This window comes from Columba livia, chromosome 6 (assembly GCF_036013475.1).
Source record: "Columba livia isolate bColLiv1 breed racing homer chromosome 6, bColLiv1.pat.W.v2, whole genome shotgun sequence".
NCBI classification, from domain to species: Eukaryota; Metazoa; Chordata; class Aves; order Columbiformes; family Columbidae; genus Columba; species Columba livia.
The window spans coordinates 13,699,745-13,723,741 of NC_088607.1; the positions used below are offsets into that span (position 1 = coordinate 13,699,745).

General features: G+C 45.9%; 1 protein-coding gene across 1 annotated transcript; it reads left to right on the forward strand.

The window, feature by feature from the left end:
- Positions 1–16,688: 16,688 nt before the first annotated feature.
- On the forward strand, positions 16,689–19,543 carry CALHM3 (calcium homeostasis modulator 3). The gene is made up of 3 exons (XM_005508564.3): positions 16,689–16,975; positions 17,881–18,136; positions 19,082–19,543. Exons 1-3 carry the CDS (start codon positions 16,689–16,691, stop codon positions 19,541–19,543), a joined length of 1,005 nt encoding a protein of 334 aa, XP_005508621.2.
- Positions 19,544–23,997: the final 4,454 nt, after the last annotated feature.

Below are 23,997 nucleotides of genomic sequence, written 5' to 3' on the forward strand. Positions count from 1 at the left end.
TCTATGCTCTTTGGCATTTTCTTTTCTCTAATCTCTCTCTGTGCCTGTCCTTGAATTGTAAGAGATCTTTTTATAAGAACTGTTGCTTTTCTGAGAAACCTCATGTTTTATGTGGCAGAAAGGGGTGTCATCAGAAGGCAAAATATAATGGAAAGAGGCATCTTTCCATTGTATAAAAGAGATCTTGAAAAAGGAAAGGTACCAGAGTTTTGGACTGGAGGCATAGAGGACATCCATATAATAGCATAAGAAACATTTCTGTGCAGTCATCCATTAAATTACAGGCACTCACGCATGCATCATGCATGCTGCTAAACTATGCCTTGTGTGATAGCTCACTGCAAGGCGGACCTACTCCCAGAAGGACCAAGTGCTTTCAGCTTCCACCAAATCCACTCTGAGTTTTAGACAAGAGGCACCAATTTAATCTTGGTACCATAACGTGAAGATTAAACTGTGTCTCACATGACCGATAGATTATGTGCTCAACCAGCTCCCTTTTCACCTTGGAGAACTGAGGTAAAGCAGTTACAACGGTGAAAGGGGGAAGCCGTATAAATTCACCTTAGCAACATGTTCCACTTTTGTGAGGAATGGGCTTCGTTTTGCCTGACATCACAGCCGACAGTTAACACCATGGGGAGGAATGCTAAACAGCACCAGGGTTTTGCTGTGATCATATCTTGGTTCACTTTATCAAAGAGTCTTTGAATTTCCTCCTGACACCATTGGAGAAGGAGTGAGAAGGAGGGGCTGTCTTGCTGTCCTTGCCAAGTTACGTCAGCTCTTCCTGCAGAAAATGTTGAGCAGGGTGAGAAATATGCTCTGTGATCACAGGGGCCCTTGACAGACAAAACAGGATCACACTGATTCTGGGGTTTTGCCTTTTTCCTGTGCTGCAGCAACAGGGAACGATGAAAAGCTTGCCAAAACCACAGGGCTTTCATGCCAGTGAGTCAGGATTTGCTGATTTTTTAGTATTAGTGATATAAATTGATTTGGCTAATTAGAAACACGCAATTTCTTGGTAACAATCCTGTCAGGTAGTGGGGGTCTGGTGGAGAGAGAATGCTGTGTGATAGGGCAGGATGAGTTTGCACTGAATTGTAATTCCTCTCCGCCTTCTGTATCTGCACAGGGGAAGCTGACCACCAGTTTGTAATTTGTACTGAGAAGCCAATGGAGACAATGCAATCAGGCCATGAATACTACCTGAAATGAGTATTGGCTATGGTAAAGGTTCTAACGTCACAATTATCATTATGAACAAACACAAGGAGAAAGCCGCTGCAGTCACATCTGCTCATGGAACAACATCTACTGACTTACTCATGACACCACCCATGGCTTCTCTACCTGAAAGCCGGGTGCAAGGATGAGCTCCAGCTGTTCAGCTCAGATATACGCCAAAGAGGAAAGAGACTAAATGTGGAGAAGGATTTGTGAGACAACTGTAGGGTAACATCTAAATGCTAGATCTGGTACATAGGCACGCTTTCAGGCTGTGAAGGGGACAAGACCAGCTGAGTGCTTTTGCATCTAAGGAATTTTGGTATTTTGCGAAGATCTCTAACTCTGAAGCACTATGCAGCTACAAAGCAAATGTAGTTTAAAATTCCCTTTGCAAAGCCTGTGCTTGTGCCTTCTAGGCACATCATCCCTCGAGGGGTTACACAAGAAACCAGGCAACCACAAACAAGGTATAATTATGAAGAATCACCGGGACAGGAGCACATGCAAAGCCCGAGCCAGCATTGCCAGAGACTTGTGCAAACACGTCAGAATTTACACCCTGAGAGGATGCTCAGATTAGGAGGCGTGACCCAGGGGATGAGCATCACAGAATAAAATACAGAGCAGTGAGTGGATCCTGTTGAGGTCCTTTTGGCTTTGAAATGCATGGGATCCAGTAGGCTGGACCACTCACTGGCATGTGAGTGGAGGTGCTAAGTAATTTGACACATCATGGCTTAACCACCTTGTACACACATTAGAAACATTTATCTCAACAGTAATCCAAAGGATTGAATGTTTCCCTCATTTTCCTGTTTTCCTCCACCTCCAGATGGAGAAACTGAGGCAACAAGCTGATTTGACCTACGTGGCACTCAAAGCAGCAAAAGGACTGAGAATGGGGATATGCGATACATCCCTTCCAGAGCAAGCTTTGGTACACTGCGCCCTGCTGATTTCACACACCCACCTAATTCTTTGCCTTATGTATTTTAGAAGAATCTGCAAAATATGTGAGTTGTTACTTAATTTGCCGTAATTAAATGCTGGCATCAGAACTTCAACAGATGTGGAAGGAAAAGCCACACCTATCCATGAAAAGTACAGATCTGCATGCTGCAGGGAGAACAGATCATTTGAGAAATACTCACTGCACCTAATTATTGTGCTAATCTTCTAATTTATGTATTTTAAATTGCCTGAATGGCAGTTGGCCAATGGCATTCTTGACGTGGCATGTATCACCCCAAAATGAAATCCCCCACAGCTGCTACATCAGGAAGGTTTGCCCCGATTGCTGTCACCTCTGAAACTGATGCAGAGCTGGATGGAAGAGTCAGATGGGATGGAATCAAATTCAGCATTATGAATTAAAATAGGACAGGATGACTAGAGTTTGCCCTCAGTCATAGGTGAACAATTTCTTGCCTGTGGGTTTCTGTGTCTAACAGGACAACAGATTTTACAGCAGCAGCCAGCAAAGTCTAGGAAGACATTTCTAGAAATATTAGCTTGAAGCAAAGAGGGGAAACAAATCTGTAGATGTAAACCTCCACCAACATTTAAAAGTTTAGTCACAGACAACAGTCAACAAAAAGTCATAACGACAGGTGATCGTCATATTTGGTGTTCCTTCCCTGAGAAAGCTAAATCCTAGGTCACCTCCTTTGTAAGAAATGTAGATACTAGTTTTCTACAAGTGAGGTAGGAAATAAGTTTACATCTTTCATGATGCACTGTTTCTACAGTGTGCAGACTGGGAAAACATGTTTTGTACAGCCACCTTGATGCTTCAGATTAATTCTGTTTGTTTTCTGACCTTTACATTAGAAGTTCTCCCATTTATCAGCACAGGATCTGCACAAGAACAGAAGCTTCAGCCTGACCTTAAAGGCAGAACCACAGTAGCACTTACATGACACTTTGGTGCATCATATATGCACAGATATTCAGCCTGGTGGCTGATGGAAAAATTGATTTCCTGGACTGATGCTTGTGCAGCCCAGCAGGTTCCTCTTACTGCTGGCATCAAGGTACTAGACTTGCTTTTCTAAGCTTTTCAGAGCCCCAGCTCCATCCTGCAGGACAATAGGGTTGATTCCTGTCTTTAGTTAAGCCTGACTGCCAGCAGCTATCAGCCTGTCATTGTGCCCCTTCTACTTTTGTGTAGAAATTAGCCCATGCTCACGTATACACTCCATCCAGCCCACTCATACACCCTGAACCTCCAGGCTGTTTCCAACCCTGCACGTGACACTATGCAATTCATACTGATTCTTGCCCCACAAGCTCTGACAAAGCCTGTCCTAACCCTCTTAGGCTCTTACCTCCATCAGTTGTTCAAAGTCAACCTTCTATTTCACATTTACCGGAAAGGGAAAACTTTCAGAAGAGGGAGAAAGGCATAGAGAGACTGCATGGATTTTTCATAGGGTTTTTTATGCCTCCAGTCCCTCACATTTGTCCCTCCCACGCTTTGCAGCTGCTAGGTTGAGATGTCTCACCCTATATCAACCCCCTTATTAAATTGCCCATCAAGCAGCTTCATGGAGAGCAGCTCTTTCGTGCTGCCCTTCCAGACACTTTCCATAAAAGCAAGCAAAGCCATTTCATTTATCTGCCTTAAAACTAAAACTCCTCTGCTGCAGTGTCCTGTAAGCCTTCCCCAGCAGTCTGCACGGCTGTGTGGGGACCAACACTGACCACGATATTCAGCATCCCAATAGCATTTCACTCTGGTGCCACAGAGGACATGGAATTCCACTCTGTGATCCTGCCACCATAGGAACAATTTGGGGCTCACCCACAGCAGCATTTTTGGGAAGATGTGCACCCTTATCTTGAAAGCACTGTGTAATAGCAGAGATCTCACACTCAAGAGAAGTTGCTGCAACAATAATTGACCTCACAGTTAAAAATATGTGCATACTGTCCAGCTGTAAGTTTGCTAACTCGAACCTCCAAGCTTTGCATGATTTAGTGTCTTCATCTGATAGATGGAGTCTTGTCCTCTCACAGGTTTTTCAAGATCCAGTTCAAGTCTCTGTAGACATGTATTTATACTATAAAATTTTGATTTTCCATTTCTTTCACTTGGTTACTACATTCTCCTTGAAGCTGCTAGTATGAAATACATACAAATCCAATAACTGCACTGTATGAAAGAGCAAGAGACTTGCTTCCTCTGGATAACTGATTCCTTTAGGAAGTTACATTTGAATGAACAAAGTCAGCCTGTTTACGTAACAGAGGTCACAGTGTCTGACCCCTGTACTCACAAGCAGAAGCTGGAGAACTTCGACATTTTTAGCAGCCATTTTGCTAAGTGCTGCATGAGTATTTGTTATGAGCTATGTTCAAAGTCAATAATATGAAGACTATTATTAATATTTACAGAGGAGAATAAATAGCATGGTTAGAAAATAATAATTTCTCTCACACATACTGGTCGCATTCGTTGAACTCTGGCATGCAAATATCAGTTATACTCTTGCAATAATTAGACAAGGAAGGTTTAAGTAACTTTTAATTCAAGCTTATTGTGCTCCCCATGCTGGGGAACTCCGTGGGGCCTGCTGAGCCTCAAGTGTATGTTAGAGCAACCCCCAAGGCTGCTTCCTTCCCCAGCAGAAAGCTTCAAGGGGCAATTTGTACCATATCTCAGAGGCCCAGATCTCACCACTAAGCTGGGGCTTACATGACAGGTCAGTCCTGAGCAGAGGGTATTTCCAGGGGAATCACCTCCTCCCTATTTAAAGGGTCCTTTGATCTACAAGAGAAATCTAACAGGAATTTAGCACAGCTAATAGTCAAGCCTTTGATCTTCCCTTTGGAGTTTCACTGTCTGTGAGTCAGCCCCGACCCCTATTTCCAGCAGTACAAGCCAGAGATTCCTCCGTAGCACATTATAGAGAATTTACCAGCCCCATATGTTGGCCAGTGTTGCAAGGGTTTTTGCTCCCATTCACTCTACCTGTGGGTAAATCCTCCCTTGAAACATTTTCTTGGACAACAGACCTTCCCTTCAGTCTCACACTTCTCTGTCAAGATGGTGGATATTTCTACTGAGGTGGCGGGCAGATTATTGCGGCAGACATAGAGTTGGAGGGATATTTGCCTTCTAAATAAGATTCTACATTCTTTGCAAATCTAAATGGGTTTCTATTAAAGCAGAGACATATCAAGACTTTGATGACAAACGCCAGTGCCTACCTCATATCCTATTTCTGAATCCAAATATTTGCTTTTAATTAAATCTACTGCCCAAACTAAGAGTGGAGATGGCCAGATTTCTAATTGGGTCATCACAAGCCAACTTTATGTCATTCTGAGAAGTCAGCATCCTCAAGGAATACTGGAGGGAGGGAAACAAACAACTTTTACTAAATGTTTCCAGTTAGAGAAAGAGGAAGTGTGTTAAGAGCTGTCAGACTGTACCTCTAAATGTGTTTGACATCCTCAGTATCTAAAATGGTGGTTTAGATTATCAAAGGGAAGGCACCTAACAGCTTTGGTATGCCAGTCAGTAGACAGTTGCCAAGCTATTAAGCATGTCTTGTCCCTACATGTTGTTTTGCCTCCAGGTGGAGCTATTTTATGGTGGTGTTTCCCAACCATATTGCACATGAGCACTGAAGATATTTTAAAACCTTTTCGGTCCAGCTCCTTTCCCCCCTCAACACATTCCTCATTGGAAGAGTTGCTGACAGCCCATGGCCCCACTGCTAACCTCGTGATGGAGCGACCTAATCCTATTCCTATCCAGACTGCTCAGCATTTCCCCATGTGGTTCCATGACAGCAGTGCAGCTTCATAGCCTCCAAGGTTTACAAACTCCAAATAAACTTAAAGTAATAAAATTTCCCAGTCTTCCACAGTCTACAGAGCCCCCAGACAGCAAACAGCCCCCCAACACCACCATGCAGAATGACAAAAGCAGTACCAAACAGCCAGCCAACCAAGCTGGTCTCCTCACATCAGACTCAGCCTTAGACCGGTTGAAGAAACATGAAACAAGCCTAGTACTTGTCCTCTGATAAGCTCCCATCCAAGCTGGCCAACCCCTGCATAGTTACTGAAGCTCAGCACCACCTTCAGAGGCCCCAGACAGTCTGACAGGCTTCTCATTAATTGCCTCCAGGCCTCCATGAGGAGACCCAAGCAGATTGCACTGAAGTTGGCTGAATCTCAAAAAGATGATGTGGAAACAACAGCAATAAACTTCTCTTCCCAGTCTGCAGAGAGTCCTACTGGTGGTGCTGGATGTGCAGCCTGCTCGTAATATCTAGTGTAACCTCTTCTTTGTTCTTTGACTCAAATGGTGGGAGCCAGCCAGAAATTCAGAAATGTCAGGTTTAGTATCACAAAGCCCTGTTGATTCTCAAAGACAATTTGTAGTGTATTCATGATGGGAAGCACTTCTCACCAGGAGAATATCAGAAACTGCTGAATTCATCAAAACAGGTGCAACTATTTATTTTTCCAAGGGTACAGTCCTGTCCCAGCAGTGAGGACTAATCACACAGTTAATATCAGCCTTAAGTTCGGCTTGACAGCCAGGAACAGCTAGCATGCGTTTCAAAGCTGTACTCTTGAAACACACAGCTAAACCGGGAGGAACAGGGGAGAGCATAAGATCCCAACAGGGCTTATTTGAATAATCTTGCTGACAGATCTGTTCTTTTCTCAAAATTTCCAGTCTGTACAACAGATCACTGGATGAAATCAGATACTGTCACTGGGTTCTGATAAATGTTATCATAAGGACTAAATACTCCCTTCCCGCATGAATAAATACTCCAATTCGAACTGCAACACTCATATTATTCATGCTGTCACTAAAATCCTGCAGGCAGCATTAGAGCCTAGTAACTGAGCATCACCCATCATTACTCACTTCACGAACAGCTATAGATTTTCAGCTCTCATTTACTGATGAATATATATCTCTGACACTATTATCTCTTCTAAAAGGCTCTGCATGAGTTATGCCTACCGGATTCAAAAGAAAATGCTCCTTCTCTGCCTATGAATTAATGACAATATTTTCTGTGTTTCTGAGAAACTTAGAAAACAAATTCCCCTTCAATTTTAAAACTGTAAATAACGGAGAAGCTACTACACGATTAGGCTAATTTTTGCAGTGTTTAAATGACTGTGGGTTAAAAACTTGCAATTCCCTCCCAGTCTGGATTTGCTGAGTTGCAAGTTCCATGTCAGTGGAGCTCATTAGTTGTTTTTACGTTTGAACCAGCAGGCACAGTAGATATTTATGAATTCTGGTTCCACCATTTAACCTTCTTTTCCACAAATTGAACAGATCAAGGCCCTATTTATGGCCTTACTAGTAGTTAAGACCAATTGCCAAGGCATGGTTTTTCTTTTATATAATTCTTACAGTTCTTATTTTCACCCCCTCCATCTTTGTGGTAGTCAAAACCCTTTAGGGTGGAATTTAGCCTCATTTTGGGCAGCAATTCAATAGCAAGAGCTGGGTTTGCAATGCTTCTGTATGCTTCCAGAGTGCGCTTCTAGCTAAAAGAGGACACAGGCAATAAAACAGTGATTATGCCAGATGCAGAGATTGAGAATTTGATAATGTGAAATAAGCCAGAATACAATCTCTACCTTGCACTTATATGGCCTAATGGTTCTGCTCTGCTGCTCAGGTCAGAAAGCTGTGGCTGGAAGCCAGCAAACATCAGAGTGAGGTCAGCTACGGGTGCTGCTTGTAACTTTTGCAGCTTTGAAGCTGGTTTGTGTTTTTCTGTGGCCACTGTTTGCTGGCTTGGTTCCCCCCCAAAATCAGCTTCAATCACACAGAGATGATTTACTCCTAACAAGCAAGGGTGGTTCTTGGCAAAGAGCGTGGGGAGGCCAGACAGAGAAAGGAGCACCAGGAAAATGGACATGAATACAAGAAATATTGCAGAGGTACTGAGCAGACTGAGCTGAAGGTTCTCCTCCGTGGCTGGGAAATGAGCTGCAAGAAACCTGCTCAGCCTTTAAGTGCAACCACGTCAGGGAGGAATCAGTTCTCTGTATCCTCCTCACTCACCTGCGCTGTCACTCCAGAATTTTTTCCGACTTGGACCTCAAATATTTTCTGTAGTGCTGCTCATAGCCACTACAGCACGGTATTTTGCAGAAATGAACTACTATCAGCTAAAGAAAAGGGAAAAATTAACGAGGTTTAAAGACAAGAAATGACTCAAATGAACACATTCCCATCATGAAGAATGGAGGGAAAGAGGTGGCGGTGGACAAGGGGTCTGCCCATGAAAGGTCTTGATGAAGAGACAGGGATTAATTTACAACAGCACATTTAATCCTGTGTGTGATGCCAAAGTCAAGACACTGAGTTGACCAGGAGGTTTAGAACAGGGACATTCAGAGCTCTTGAAAAGGCCCATACCCGAAACCCTGTTACTGCAGATAAAACCTGAAAGAGCAGAGGAGCGGCTATTATGAAGCCACAGGATCCTATCATCCCACACAATGTGATTCTAGCTATTTGCTTTGGAAACTCAGGAGTCATTAGACAGAGGTGGGATGTTACCAAGGGCAGAGTGAGAAGATTATTATCCTCTACAGGACACAAGGCAAAGCAGGTAATTACTGCCTGTGGGACCACAAGGATTTAGCTCGGGACAGAAAATATGGAAAATTGCAATATGCCTTGGAAGACCATTTCTGCTCAGTCCATGATTGTTGGTATTTGGTAAAATTATAAATGGCAGTTCATGTTCTTGTCTTCCAAAGGTATTCTGTGCTCTGCACTGAGGACCAAGACTGAGAGGACAGAGTTTCTTTAGTGAAGAACCATCTGTCTCTGATGGTAGCATGTTTTTGTCCTTAACAGTCTACAAGAGCTTGTTGGAGGGTTAGGGTGGTTGGTTGGTTTTACCATACAGTTCCTATAAGATTACCTGCTGCTTTGGATTGCTTTCTTGGAATTGCCCCTTCTGGAAGCATGCACTCCTTGTGATTATGTACGTGGGGAAAGCAAGCAGGAACATGCCAGAGACCAGCAATGCAGCAACTCGCAGCAACCTGAAGCCACCTCTTCCTCCCGTCTTCCCTCTGATAAGGCATTAGAGCTCCATCTCTGAAACTTTTAAGCTCAGAGACAAGCTCCAAAGTTAGAATGTGTGAGAAAAAAATAAGACCTGTGCAGAGAAAGGAAAAATGCATTTGAGTGTGAACATCCTGAGCTTCCTAGAATTTGTTGGTTTCCAATTTATCATGGCAAAGCACAGACAAAATCTGCCACAGAGATCATTCGCAAGTCATTTGTCATAACAGAGAATATCTGCTGATGATGAAAGGAAGAGATCCCTCAAGAAGGTTAAGGCAGGTCGGTATTTTCCTGGGAGTAAGACAGAATTGCCACAATCAGATAAGTGCATTTGTGTTCACAGCATTCTGGAGGCTCCCAGCACCATATAAATATCATAAATATACACAGAGAAGAAGATTAACGGTGTGAGAAGGTGGGTTATATACACAGACCAAGTCAAGAGCTAGATGGCAATCTTATGAAACAAGACTCTAGTTTTGCCAGAAGATTAATTACAGCTACCCTTAAGCAACAGTTTTAAATGCTTCAGGTACGTGTTTTAGCTCAGGTGGCCCTAGCATCAGTAGGTGAATGAAACAGTATTTTTATATCAGAACACAGATTTTGCTTAGGATAAGAAGTTACTTATTACTCTGTAGAGGAACTGATGATCAGGCAGCAGTTTGTGTGTGTGTGTCTGCGTGTACACGCATATGCTGGGTCACAAGCTCTCACAACTTCCACAATATTTAAGCTGTTACCTGAGCCACAGTTTCTGCGAAAAGCTCCTCCTTTGAAACAGATAAGGAGAAAAGCTAGAAGATAAAACTTTGATATTTGCCTGCCTGATGAAGATGTCCTCTTCGCAGTTTCCAAACAATCCTGTCGTCGTTACTCCTGAACAAACAGCCTAAAAAGATAGCTGCTCTCCAGCTGAGCTACTCTGAAGCAGAGCAGTCTGTAAGACAAGATAGATTTTTATCTGGAAGAAAAGGCTTTTAGAAAAGCAGCAGCAGCTCAGGGTAGAGAGATGTCAGAGCCGCTCAGCCCCTCTCACACAGGCTCCATCCTGGGTGACAGCGGCTGCAGCTGCCGCCGGTGCGGGGCCACATCTGCTCGGGTGAGGAGCGGCTGAGGCTGCTTCCCTCTGACGGCACCGCCAGGGGCCAGGGTGGTTGGCAAAGGGGCTGTCAAAGGATGTGACTAAAGACTTCTGATGAGAAAGAGATGCTGTTTTGTTTTGTTTTCTCTGCAGAGAAATGTCATAATAGGCTGGATTTTTTGTCTGTGGTTCACTCTGAGACAAGTTCGGAGTTCAGCACCAGTGCCTGAACGATACCCAAACTAAACCCCGACTGGATTAAATACTGCTGTTTGTGACGGTTTACATCACGCCTCACTGCACGCGCACCCTCCGCTTGCAGAGGCAGGGTTTCAAACCATCACTGTATACAGGAATGAACAACCACACAAGGCACTGGGACAGTAAATTTCCCACCTCACAGCATCGAGGAACATTGAGATGAATTTTAACCCATATGGAGAGATACTGGATTTTCTTGTAACAGGAAAACATCTGTAGTGCTTTGGTTATGATGTCTTGATGCATATCTCACTTTTATTGTGAAACTCCTCTTCCTGATTCAACATTTACAACACAGAGCAGTGGAGATCAGAACCGTTACCATCACCCAGCCCTGTCAGTGGAATTGCTTCACATTTGGTTACCAGTCCAATCGCTGCCATTCACTTGCAGTGCATAAGAAAGAATTAACATTGCTCTACCACACTTTTAGCCCAGAAAATGCCTGATGCCTCTTAAAACTTTATAAAGATTTATGGTTGGGATACATACATGACACGAGCCCGAGCATCCGAATGACAACTGCGCTTGTGCTTCAACCTCCAGCATTACGTTGATGCTGCTGAAGTTCTAACGACTGTATCACTGATCAAAAGCACAGCAGGGCTGGCAGCTCTGATCCGCCTGGCAGCTCTCCCAGGGATGCTCAGAACTCCTGAAAAATCCCCCTGTTGCCTCTGAACATGACCAGACAGGCGGTCGGACAGCCCTTCCATCTGAGGCAGTGCAAGGGGAAGCAGCTGCAGGAGCCACAGCACCGCTCCGTGGTGATGGCTCCCTCTGCAAGTGAAGCACAAGGAACGTGCTCGCTCTTATAAATGCACTATTTAAGGTTGATGCATTAGTTTGTGTTGCACAAGAAAAGGTGTTTCCACACCATTTAGAGGCTTTGCTCTGCTCCCTTCCCTCCTCCCAGCCCTAGCTCCTCGCTTTTAAAGCTCCTGCTCTACTGTGCCAGAGCATACAGCAATGACACTGGGATGCCTCATAATAACTCTGTGCCTGACTCAAAAACACAGGGAGTTTTGCTTAAGGCCTTCATTGAAGGAAAAAAAAAAAAAATAGGGAAAAAATTGTGAAAATTCCTAATAAATTTCTCTATCTTTACAAACGTTTTCTATTCCTGACATGCAAATTAGAGAAAAGTAGGGTCACATCTTACAAAAAACATGTGACACTAATTAGGGTGTCTCTGAGTCGCTGGTAAGAGTCAACAGAAAGTAGTACTTCCTACACGACATGTGTTCTTGACTATCAACATGGAACAACTTGTAATGAGATATGGAAACATAATCAGGAGGTTATTTTATAAAGCCATATTCCCTATGGTTATATCAAACGAGATTGTACAGTCTTACAGATATTCCAACATCGCAGCCAGGAGAAGAGTGATGGTAAACCAACTTGTGCACAGAATTTGAGCACTGGCAGCCAACATCTGCAAGTGCTTGTGCACCTGCTAAACCAGGAGCATCTCTGGACAGTGGCAAAAAATGGGTGGCAGAAACAGCTTTTAGCTCTGACTTACCTGAGGTTCTTTGGTGTATTAATGACACAGTCTAGACAGAAATTTTGGCTTAAAAGCCATGAATCCAGCAATTGAAGGACTCAGTCTCCTTCCTGAAGTTTGTGATGTGTCACACCAGACGATGACTGTGTCAACACCAAACCCCAACAGCAGCAGAGGCCCGGAGTCACAGCTCTGAGATGTGTTTCATCACCTGAGCGCCATCTCCTTCTAAACAGCTAAAGAGTTTCTATGATATCTCCACAAACTGAAGACAAACTGATCTCTCAAGAAAAGTTTGTTATCAGTAGTTTTCAGCCTGTAAACTCTGGACTCTCTAGAGCCAGAGCCTAATTTGAAGAGTATGAGAAAAATAACAGGAAAAGCTAGTTAAATATCAGCAGCCTTAAATCTGCTATCTGCGGCCTGCACCTCTGATAGAAGATATGTGAGCGTTAGCAAATCAGAAAGAGTCTGAAAAATCACTGGGCCGAGATATTAAGAGATCAGTCTGATTCCCTAATTCTCCATCTTATACCCTAATTCGCTCTCGAGATGAGAAGAGATTCCATCTCAAATGATCCCACTGCAGCATCAGTTCCAAGCCAAGCAGATAAATGGCCTGCAAAAAGCTCTCTCAGTTAGAAATTGTGTGAATTAGGTCAAGGTTGGGGATAATGCAGATATCAGGAAACAGAGCTTCTACACAAGCCAAAAAGCTAAGTCCTAATGGCCAAATGAGCAATATATAAAGAGTTCCTAAGAAGAACAACACATAACTAAACCATACATTTCCCCACTGACAGTCAGCTACATCTTGGTGTTTTAATGAAGTTACAAGGCAGAACACAGGAGTATCTAATTTCACTAATTATTAGTGAAGGCAAACTACATTTTACAATGCTGCCATGATTTTTGCTAGCGTCTCATTAATCATTTAATGGTCATTACTTGTTATCTGCTTAGCCTGAGCAGAGTATTCAGCTGTGCAAAAATACTCATATTCAGGTGGTCCCTGCCTTGTGGAGCCAACAGTTCTTTAATTTGTATCTGCTATGTGACCATTCAGGAGTTTATGTAGTGTTTAGAGGGAGGAAATACTGCCTATGTCCTTCTTCATGGGCAGCTGAAATGGAAGGTGACTTCTGCTGTGATAAATTGAAGATGCTGGAAGATTTCCAGGCAGTGAGGGGTAAAATCCTCTGCCAGAGTTGCAGAGAAGGAAGGCAATGACACTGCACCACTGTCCTCAGATATTATAATACCGGTGGGAGATTGATCCCCACACTGTCTCAAAAAAGGTAATAAAAAACAAAGCTCATTTACAACCTGCTGATCAAGTATAGACAGGCTCTCAGGGATGTCTAACTGAGTGGCCAAGGGTTAGCTGTGCTTTTGCAGGTTGATTGTGCAGTCCCCTGTTCTTAAGGCGGGAAAAACAGTCCCTTTTTTTGTGCCCTTACCTCAGTAGCAGCTGATGGATCCATGTAACAATTTTCTAAAAATATTTTGCCTGAGGCAGATGTTCAGCACAGAAAAAATCAGTACAGGTAATTAAATCATTTGTCAAAGTTATAAGCAACTGCGAGCAGCTCCTAATGAAGTAGCCCGTCATCTCCCGCCAGAACCCTGGGGGCCTTTCCCTGCTGCTGGAACAAGTGCTCATGGCCACGGCCTGTTTCCAGCAGAGCAAGCTGTGGGACAGGTGAAATGGCTGCTCCTAGACTTTGGCTTTCCTGGGGGAAAGAAGGTCCAGGCCCAGTGCAGAAAAAAGTATACCAAAGTGTGACATAGCAACTCATTTCCCCAGCAGCTCCCCCATTGCTGGGCTTTGGGGGAAGCCAGGGAGCATGAGGGTCACTGGCACAGCCACGGTGCTCCTGCCTCCCTCCTTCAGGATAGATCCAGCAGTCAGAACAGAGCTGGTGACACAGACCAAGGGCACAGCCCCAGACATGCTGAACCTATGTTGCTGGCTCTCTGGTCCCCATCTAAATATAGGTGCAAGGGCTTGTTCTGCATATGCACGCACCCTGAAGGCACACATGCTGCGTGCACAGCATTGGTGTTGCTCCAGCACTGCAGGCTCATGCACAAAACTGACCGTACCATTCTGCTGAATTTGTCTTATTTTAAATGACCTACACAAATTCTGATGAAAAATTCATCCTTTTCCCCAAAGCAAGAGGGACAGATGGCTGTGCTGCACCAAAAGATCTCTCACATATAAGGTGGCTGTTTCCCACACCCGTACTCACTACTCTTTCCATCATCCAAGGCACAAAGCCTATGGCTGGTATTTTACTCACATAAACAAGTGGGGAACGACGTCTTTCTCCATCTCCCCATGCTTTGCAATGATGAGGTGAAAGTGTGCTGGAGGAGAGGACACAGATAATTTTAATCCGTTTCCTCTTTGTTTCTCCCTAAGAACTGAGTAATCAAGTATGCTTAGTTTTGAGAATCAGTTTGAGCATTTGCCCATGTCTAGCAATTGACTTACCTCAAGGGTCCTTTCTCTCTCTCCCCAGGAAGCTCCTGATGTCTTTTGCCACAAATTAAGGAATATTCCCTTTCTTCTACTATTCAAAAACTGTGTCTCAGCTCTGAATTACTGGTGAGATCCCAGATCACAACAGAGTGTAGTAATTACCCTGAGGCATCTTTTACAGGCTTTCAACATCCAGGCCAGGCGACTGCATTTGAGACAATGAAAATTCCCTTGTAGCTTGTACTGTCCAGAGTATGCCTTCTACTCTTTCTACATCTTATTTTCCTGAGCTGTGAGGAACTATTTAGCCTTTACTACGTTTTTGCTCAGGAGAGCTGGAAAGGTAAAATAATTTCTCTGAAGTAATTGTTCCACAGAGAATACACGCTTCCTGAACCCAAGTCAGCACATAAAAGCAAGCTGTTAAATGAGAAACCAAACAAGCATTAAAAGAGTTGGGAAACAAGACAGACTGCACCCTGGCTAAAAATCACTGGTGGAGTTCAGTCGGGGTTTCTGATGCCCTACAGCAGCAAACAGAGGGGGGCTGATGTCCTATAATGGCAAAAAGGAAACACTAGCTGATTAACCGCGAGTTTGCATTGCTGATGGATGAGCATTAACAGTCATTTCCACACACAGGTAAAGGAGAACACAAATATTATGGTTAGTGCAATTGTATTTCACTAAAGTAATTGTGCGAGTTGCTGTTTAGATTGGAGGAGATGACATTGTGGTCCTGTGAGTCAGCGTGCCTCCCAGACCTGATGTTTGTGCTGTGAACAACCACAGGTCCCCGACCCCGCTTCACAATTTAGTGCCATCCTATCAAGGCAACCAGCCCTGCAATGGGAGCTGGTGTAGGCAGAAATCTCAGTGCTGGCAGCAAGTGTACTTTGGTGGAGATGGTTTCTCTCTCTTTTAACAAAATAGACAAATATAATACCCTTTTTCCCCCACTTTTCTGAACACATGTGGAAACCTGAGCTGAGAAAAAATCTGAAAATATTTTCAGATGAAAGCTGGGGAAAGGAAAATTATGTTGAATACATTAGAAAAAAACTGTGCTTCTTTGTGTGGCAATGAGCTGTATTTATCTGTAACATAAACTTTTGAGAGGAAAAGAGGAATTGTCTCTGGGATATTTAAAATAGACAGAAGATGCTAATCCAGTCCCACGGGACAAATGAGCCAGCTGCTCTGATTTCACCATGCCCTCTGGTGGGGTACAAGAAGGAGCCTCGGTGCAAGGGCCTTGGACATGGATGTAGGTATGGTCCAAATGTCACAGTACGTGTACGATGTGTTGCCAAAAGCAGCCTTTGCCCCAAAGTGTCATTCCAGGCTTTGAAAGCTAGTGATTCTCACAGCCTCCTGACTGAAGGGTTGGTTCTCGAAGCCCATTTTCATAGGGAAATGTAAGCTCCAGTGATGTGGCATGCTCAGAGCCAGGTGTGTGCTCCCTGCCCCCGCTTGCCCTGCTCAAGCCTGGAGATGCGCTTCACCAAAAAGAAACAGGACAGCAGCAGTAACACAGATGAGCTCATTTGACTTGCCTGTTTTTTCCCGGCCAATCAATTGCTCAACAGCCCTCAGTCAACAGAGACAGCATTTCACAGGCATCAACCAATAGTTCTCCATTGAGAGGTAGCATCTCCGGGAGGGAGGGACCAAGCACTGCCAGAGACTCTTGCTGGTTGGCATGTGGGACAGCCCTGAAGTTGAAAAACAAGGTAGAAAAAACAGCTGCTGGAAGCTGTATCCATCTGCTCACCTAGAAAAGCTACCAACTGCTCCAGGAGATAACCACTGGGTGGGAGCCAGACTTGTGAAAGCCACGTGCCAGTGAGGAAGCCCCAGGACAAGGTTTTGCCCTACCACAGGAGCTTTCTTACATCTCCATCCTCCTGCCCTGACCGACTGCGGGCTGAGCCGCATCCCCCACCCTGCAGCATCAGGAGGGAAAGAGCTGGACTGGCTGTGCCAAGCAGCACAGGAATTTCCCAGGAGGATCACTCTTGGCTGAACGAACACGATGGACCGTTTCCGGACAATCTTCCAGTATTTCCAGTCCAATTCAGAGTCTGTAATGAATGGGATCTGTGGGCTGTTAGCCCTGGCTAGTGTAAAGATGTATACCTGCTTTGACTTCAGCTGCCCTTGTCTGCCCTGGTACAACATGGCATACGGCTTGGGGATAATGTTCGTACCCCCCATTGCTCTCTTTCTCTGTGGCCTCATCCTCAACAGACAGTCCCTGGTGATGCTGGAGGAGTGGAGGCGACCTCAGGGGCGCAGAAAGAAGGACCTCGCTGTCATCAGGTGGGGTTTGCTTCAGAAGCAGTGTCCCTGTTTTCACCTCCTGCTTAGCTGTCTCGCCTCCGTATCTTGCATCTTCCTGGTAATTCATTTTCTTCTAAGCCCAGCTCCTGAGAACCTTCCCTGTGAGCCTAGAGGGGCAAGGGCACGGTATGTGCTTCCCAGGTGACCACAGCAGAAGTGAAGGCAGAGCCTTGTCCCCTCCCCAGCCTAGATGCTAACTTTTATTTATGCTGCCACCCTGGAAACCTTGCTGCCTGCACTCTGATGGACACTCAGGGTTTCTCCTGGGGCTCATACATGCAAGCGGATGAGGCATCTGAATGTGCAGAAAGAATGGCACTTCCTTTATGGTCATTCTTTATCAACAGCCTTATGATTTCCCTCCCTTCATCTGAGTTTTTACTGACTTACACTGGTGGAAGGGAGGGCAGAATTACATTCAGTCTGTTATTATACATACGAAGTTTTTCCCACTGCACAGATTGGCACAGAGTGGGGCAAGAAAGGTTGCAGAGAAAAGTGATTTTCCAGGTAGAAACTCAGCTGATGAGAAAATAAAGATTGAATAAAGAAGACAAGGGAGACCTGACCAGGATTTGTGCATGGAAGACATAAGCATACAGCTGAGACAAGCGTATCATGGGAGGACCGTGTACCACATCGAATGCAGGCAGCATGCAGAGCAATGCTGTGCATTGATACAGACCTTGCTGGGAGGCAGCACCAACAAAGAGATCCCAGAGCAGAAGAGGCATTAGCTGCAGTAGTGCTGAGGACAGTCCTGGGAGTCAGCTCCCTGGCTCCAGGAGGACTGTTCGGCATAGGGCAGCCTGTGTCCATCAAGGCTCTGGATGAGGAGAAAGATTCCAGCATTTACCCACTCACTCGTCTCTCTTCTGCTCCAGGTACATGTGTTCCTCCATCATGCAGCGAGCCATGGTTGCCCCTGTCGTCTGGATCATAGTCACCCTCCTGGATGGCAAATGCCTGACCTGTGCTTTCAGCAGCTCTGTGGATCCTGAGAAGTTTGTGGGCTTCGCCAACACCAGCATGGTGCAGGTGCAGCAGCTGTTGGCCAAAGTGCCCTGCAAGGATGACGAGTTCATGAGGAACAACACGTCCCGCAAGGCAGTGACCAGGTACCTGCGCTGCTGGTCCCAGGTAGGTCACTGCCAGCAGAGCTCCCCATGTTGGTGATGTGCCCAGGGCATGTGTCATCCGTTCCTGCTCTTTCTTGATTTATCATAGCTTCATGATGGTCAGGCTGGGAGCAAGACTGCTTTTTGCTTCTTTATGCCTCAAAATATAGCCATCCTCAGTAGTAATCTCAAGAGTCAATAGGGGTAGAGAAAAGGAAGGAAATAAAGGCTGGTTTAATTAATAGAACTTTGTTTCTAGAAGAACCAGCAACTTCTAAACCCAGATAATAAAAAGCAGGTTGCAAGGAATGTGTCTCCTAAGGCCCTGTCCGGTGTCAGAAGACCATTCTAACTGCTAACCTCACAGATAGGACCTGCTGTTTTAAGGACAGTACAAGCTGAGACAGATAAAAGCATCTTGCTCAGGAACAACAGGACAACAGAACACAATGGGGAGTGGAGCCCTGGCTGGTCCCTGCTCCTGGTGTGGGAGTGCCAGGTCAGGGATGAGGACCGGTGGGAGTGCATTGAAAACAAGCCTTTCCTTCTTACCAAAGGGAGCTGCATGTCTGTCTTCACCCTCCTGAAGGGCCTCCTGGGCCCTGTAGCTGGTGTAGGTGGCAGGTGAACATCACTGGAGTGCCAAGAGGAGAGCACTGAAATCCCCTTCCCCAGGAGCACCCCATGCCCAAAGCAAACGCCTGGTTGCTCTGGGCTAAACTTTGCAAACACTATTCTACTGAGCTATTGGTGCACAGATAATGTTCACTGTGAGGAGATTATACTCACCCTCTGAGTTCAGTTTAGGGGTGTTGGGCTCCAGGGACAGATCAAGGACAGGAGTCAAATATGCCACATCTCCCCTCCAGCCACACAAATCCGCTGTCTCAGAGATACAGGCAGACAGCTCGTGCCTGTCCTTGTTCCTGTCTTGCTCCTGCTCCATTGCTTATTTCTTGTCACCCAGGCACTCGGCTGGAGTATTTTGTTGATCCTTATCATAGCAGCTTTCCTTGTCCGCTGGCTTCGACCTTGCTTCAATCAGACGGCCCTCCTGCAGGCACGACACTGGAGCAACTACATTGATATTGAGCAAAAGATTTTTGAGGAAACCTGTTGTGAGCACAGCCGGCTCTTTGCTCACAAGTGCATCCTCCACTTCTTCAAAAGCATGCGGGAAGAGATCAAACTGCACAGCTTCAGCTCGCCTGAGGCGGGAGAGGGGGCTGAAGGAGAAGAAGATCTTCTCCGAGGCATCACAGATCAGGACCAGGTGAATAAACTTCTGAAGATGTGGTACTATGAGAAGCCTCCCTTGGATGTCTGCCAGGCGACCCAGAGGTGTCCCCTGGGACAAGAGAAATCTCCTCTGCTATGGGCAGACAGCTCTGGTACCCGCCCCAAATTCCCCCAGCACATCAGTGTGTAAAGGGAGCTTTATCCTGCAGACACTGAATGGACACTGTCATGTATCTGCCCAAAGCAATTACCAACAGATAGATAACAGTGGTGCCCACAGCTTCCTTCAAAACCCCAACCCCAAAGGCTCAGCTCCAGGGCAGGCTTAGCAAAACTTTCAAAATAAACTAGTGATGCCCAGCACTTAAGATTCAAATGTCCCAGACTCAGTCACTGCTAAGAACATTTCTCAAACAAGGGCTCAGTGTAGAGCTTTTGTCATATCAGAGTTTGCAGCTCCTTACAGCTGTGATAAAACCCTTCTGGCTTGAGGAAAGATTTAACCACTGTGTATGCAAACTGACTGGAGCAGCAGCTTCACAGAGGTGTGAGGAGCTCCTGCCCATTTCAATGAAATCTGGTTCGGAAAGTTAGCAGTGCTGACACTGGAATAATTTAGTTGGCAACTCTTTTAGTACCACACCCAACATGTTTACTCAAAAAGGCAAAACCACCTCCTATGTCTTGCCTTCTGAGAGCTCTGGCTGCCCCCAGCCTAACTGTCAAACTGTTCAGCCTCCCTCTAGCAACCCATCAATATTTCCATGCATTTTCAAAACAAAATATGGCAACACAATGAAACTCATGGAGCAGCACAAATTTAATTGAAGATACCTCTGGATAAGTGTCCCTGGACTGGGTTGGATTTGCAGAAGGAAAGGAGATGGAGCCTTTGTATGACATAGTGGGAGCCAGGGGACTGTGCTGGGGTTCAGGTGGCTGCTCAAAGCACCAGCATTGGGCCATGGAAAGGACATGCTGACTCTGCTGGCGAAGGCTCAACCTGGATTTTAAACAGTCCCCTACTAGATTTAGTACAAACCAATCTATCCAGAGGCTCATCCTTGCATCACCTAGTTGGGCATTTCCATCCCTAGTTTCAAAACTGTTTGAATGTAACCATATCTCTGAGCCTCTAATGCTAATTACTTTCTTATCTACCTTTTTCCAGACCCTGTTGGAGATGGTGCCAACTGTGGTGCCTGTTTGATTGATGTTTCTGTTCAGCATTGCTGCTTGGACGCATTAAAGTCTTTACTGCAAATTAACTCTGTACAGACACATATATTTCTTCAGGCTGAGGCTCGTACTGATGCCCATTTTGTCCCTGGGAGCGTGGGGTGTAAGGTGAAGGGGCTGTGAGGAGAGGGAGGGAAGAAGAAACATCTTGGCTGTGCACAGATGGACATGGCAAGCAGGGCCTCTAGGAGGAAAGAAGAGAGTGGGAAAGGGGCAAAGAAACCCGCCACCACATTGTGACTAAATCCAAACTGAATGGTCGAATTGAAAATACATATTAGTCCCTCAAATTAACTCGTCGAGCTGCTGGGAGGTGGGTCACCTCCTCCCCAGGATTTTTGTGTGCACAGGGTCAGAGAGGGAGGAGATGTTTGGCAAAACACAGGGAGGCCAAACAACTCCAGGGCCCACTTGTGGGCAGCTGCACCCCTCTGCCATCTGGGGTCCAGCCAGGAGCTGTGGGGTGCAGAGGGATGGGCTGCAGAGTTTTTCTTATTTGCATGGCAAAATCAGCTCCAGCTGAATCCCTGAGCTCCACTGGACGTGTTCAGAGAGAGCACAATCCTAGCTGTGCCCTGTGCCATTCAGGAACAACACAGAGGTCTTTCCATCAGGAGCTTTTTAGGTCCAGGGAGCTTCTGAGCTATCTTTATGAAACCAGCATTGCACTTCGAATTTCATCTCTGGATTGCATTTATTGGACATGACATCACAAATCTCAGGTTGAGACTCAGGTGAGACTCACCACTCCACACTAGTCAAATTGGCTATTTTCCTAATCAGCTCAGAGCAGAGGTCTGCCGCTCCTCTTTGCAAGCTGCTTTCCATGTTCTCAAATTTAAAGTCACCCAAGTGTGGCCACAAAATATGAAATGCAAAAAAGCAGAAGAGGAACAGCTTTGTTATCTGTATCACGAGGGAGAAAACCAGATGATTTAAGGGAGCTGCCGTAGGCTTTTGCAGGTCTGCAAGGCTCACACACTGCTGGGAGGGTCAGTCTGGTCACAGTGTAGCTCCAATTGGATGGGCCTGTGGGTCTTTATCCCTCCCAGCCTCCCTGAGTCCCATGCTGTGTTCCCCTTTGAAGACAGAGAAGAAATCTTCTCCATAGTGGTAAGTTGTCTGTGGCACCCCATGATGGGACAAGAGCCAACAGACACAAACCCAAAATGCAGGAAATTCCATTTAAACCAAAGAAAACACTTATTTACTTCAAAGGTGATGGAACAGGCTGCCCAAAGAGATTGTGGCACTTCCATCCATGGAGATATTCACAACCCAATTAGATGTGCCCATGAGTGTTCTTTGAGCAGAATGGCTGGACTAGATGATCTCCTGAGGTCCCTTCCCACCAGATCTGCTAGGACTGTGCACCCTTTTGTGGGAGTTGGAGCAGAGGGGCTTGTTCATTATCTTCAGCAGCTCTTTGTCTCTCAGGACTGGTCTGATGCGCAACCTACAGGCGTGTCTGACGTGCTCAGGGATCCTCACCTGCCAAGAGCCTGGGAAACAGCAGGGCTAACTGCAGAAACAGCTTCTCCAGTCTTCAACTCTCCTGGTTGGAATTTTGAGTGTTTTCCTGTCACTCATCTCTATATGCTATGTTGACTGGTACACAAAAAGGTCTCCCTGACTCCCTGGCTTGGTGCCTGTCTTGGCATCCAGATGCAGGGCACCACACTGGGAGGGACTTGGGCACATATCTCCTCTCCCAGAACCTCATTCCCAAAGCACAAGCAGGCTGAGATTGTGGGAAGAAGCAGCGACTCTGCCTTCTCTTGCAAATCAGTTGGAGTGAACTTCCTGTTGCAAACTCATGAAAAGAAGGTCCTCCCTAACAAGGCAACACAGAAAGAAAAACCCAGGCATTGGCTTCTATTCCAGTTTGAATCCCACTGACTTACTGTGGGCTTCAATGAGAATGGCCAGTGCTGCACACCCAGCGAGCTCAGACCCCTCCTTCATGTTTAATGAAAGGCAGAGTTTTCCTGCAGATCAAAAAGCTCTCTGCTTTTTATGAGGTTGATTCACACATGCTTTGCTGTGAACTGCCCTTCAAAAAGCCACTCACCAGATGAACAGGGAAGCCAGCCTGAGCTCTCAGACAGCAATACAATAAGCCTCATCTATATTCATGCAGCCAAATCTCTTCCCGTTTGATGAGATCATGCAATTAACCTCTCCACAGCAGGCAGAGCTAACACTGCCCAAGTATTGCCCATGTGCTTTGTGGTCACCTCTGTGGTGGTGTCTCAGGGTGAACTTGGCACTGTCAACTGAGTCCCAGGGCTGGTATGGGGGAGACGTCAGAAAGTGCAGCACTGACTAATGGTCAAAACACCTGGTTTGGCTTCCTACCTCTGCTACTGACACACTGCAAAACCTTGAGGAAAAGTGTCTCCTGTATGCCACCCACTTACGCACAGCTTGCCTTGGTGACGTGTCTCACAGCCACCAATGCAGCCACGCTGGTGCCCAGACAGTCAGATCTATGTTTGATACTCATGCCAACAGCACTGGTGGGGCCTGGACCAGAGGGACTGAACATCTGGCTGGCAGTCAATACTGTAACCATCTGCTTTACAGCCACTTGTAGTCCCAATATTCCCCATTTTTTGGGCAGCTTGAGGGAGCAACCTAGTGTGTCAAAGTTTCTCTGTGAACTGGAAATGGATGCAGGCGAGCATTGCCAACACAATCCACTTCTTTCAGGTTTGTGCTGTAGGAGCTAAGCCTGGCCCAAACATAGCTATCACATCTCACTAGTGTTTGTCTCAGTTCTGGCAAGCTGGGGAAGAGTCTGCCTGGTTGGCTCCGTGCTGGCTACTGTGCACAGGATCTCTGCACCAGAAAGCCCCTGGGTCTGCAGAGCTGACAGCAATGAACTGAACTGAGCCATGCCCTTGTGAAAGGAGAAAGGGATGGAAGTGGTGGGGAAGCTTTGCACCCCAGTCTCAACACGTGGGACATGTCCATCACAGACCTGAGCTGGCTCTGCCCAGGTTGCTCCTGGTGTGCAAAGAGCAGGGAGGGCAATGCAGGTACTCAGGTCCCCTGGGGTCCAGGTCACCTCGTGTTGCTACTGAATTAACAAGCCCAGGTAAAGTGGCATGGCTAAGCTGTCAGCAATTCCGTGCTGTACAGACAGGCCTGTCCAGCACCCACCTAGTTCAACACTCTCAGCACTATGCACTGGTTGCATGGGAAACGCGTCCTTGGATGCCTTAGCCTCAAGTCAAGGCATATGGCCAAATCCCAGCCCCAGCCCCTCCTGCTAAATGCATGCACATTGCTGGCTCAGGTAGTCCTTGCTCTGCCCTTCCCAGCAGGATTTGAGAGATCTTCAGAGGAGCAGCAGCTCCACTCTACCCTCAGCCCCCAAGGGCTGCTGGTACCCGTTGGCCT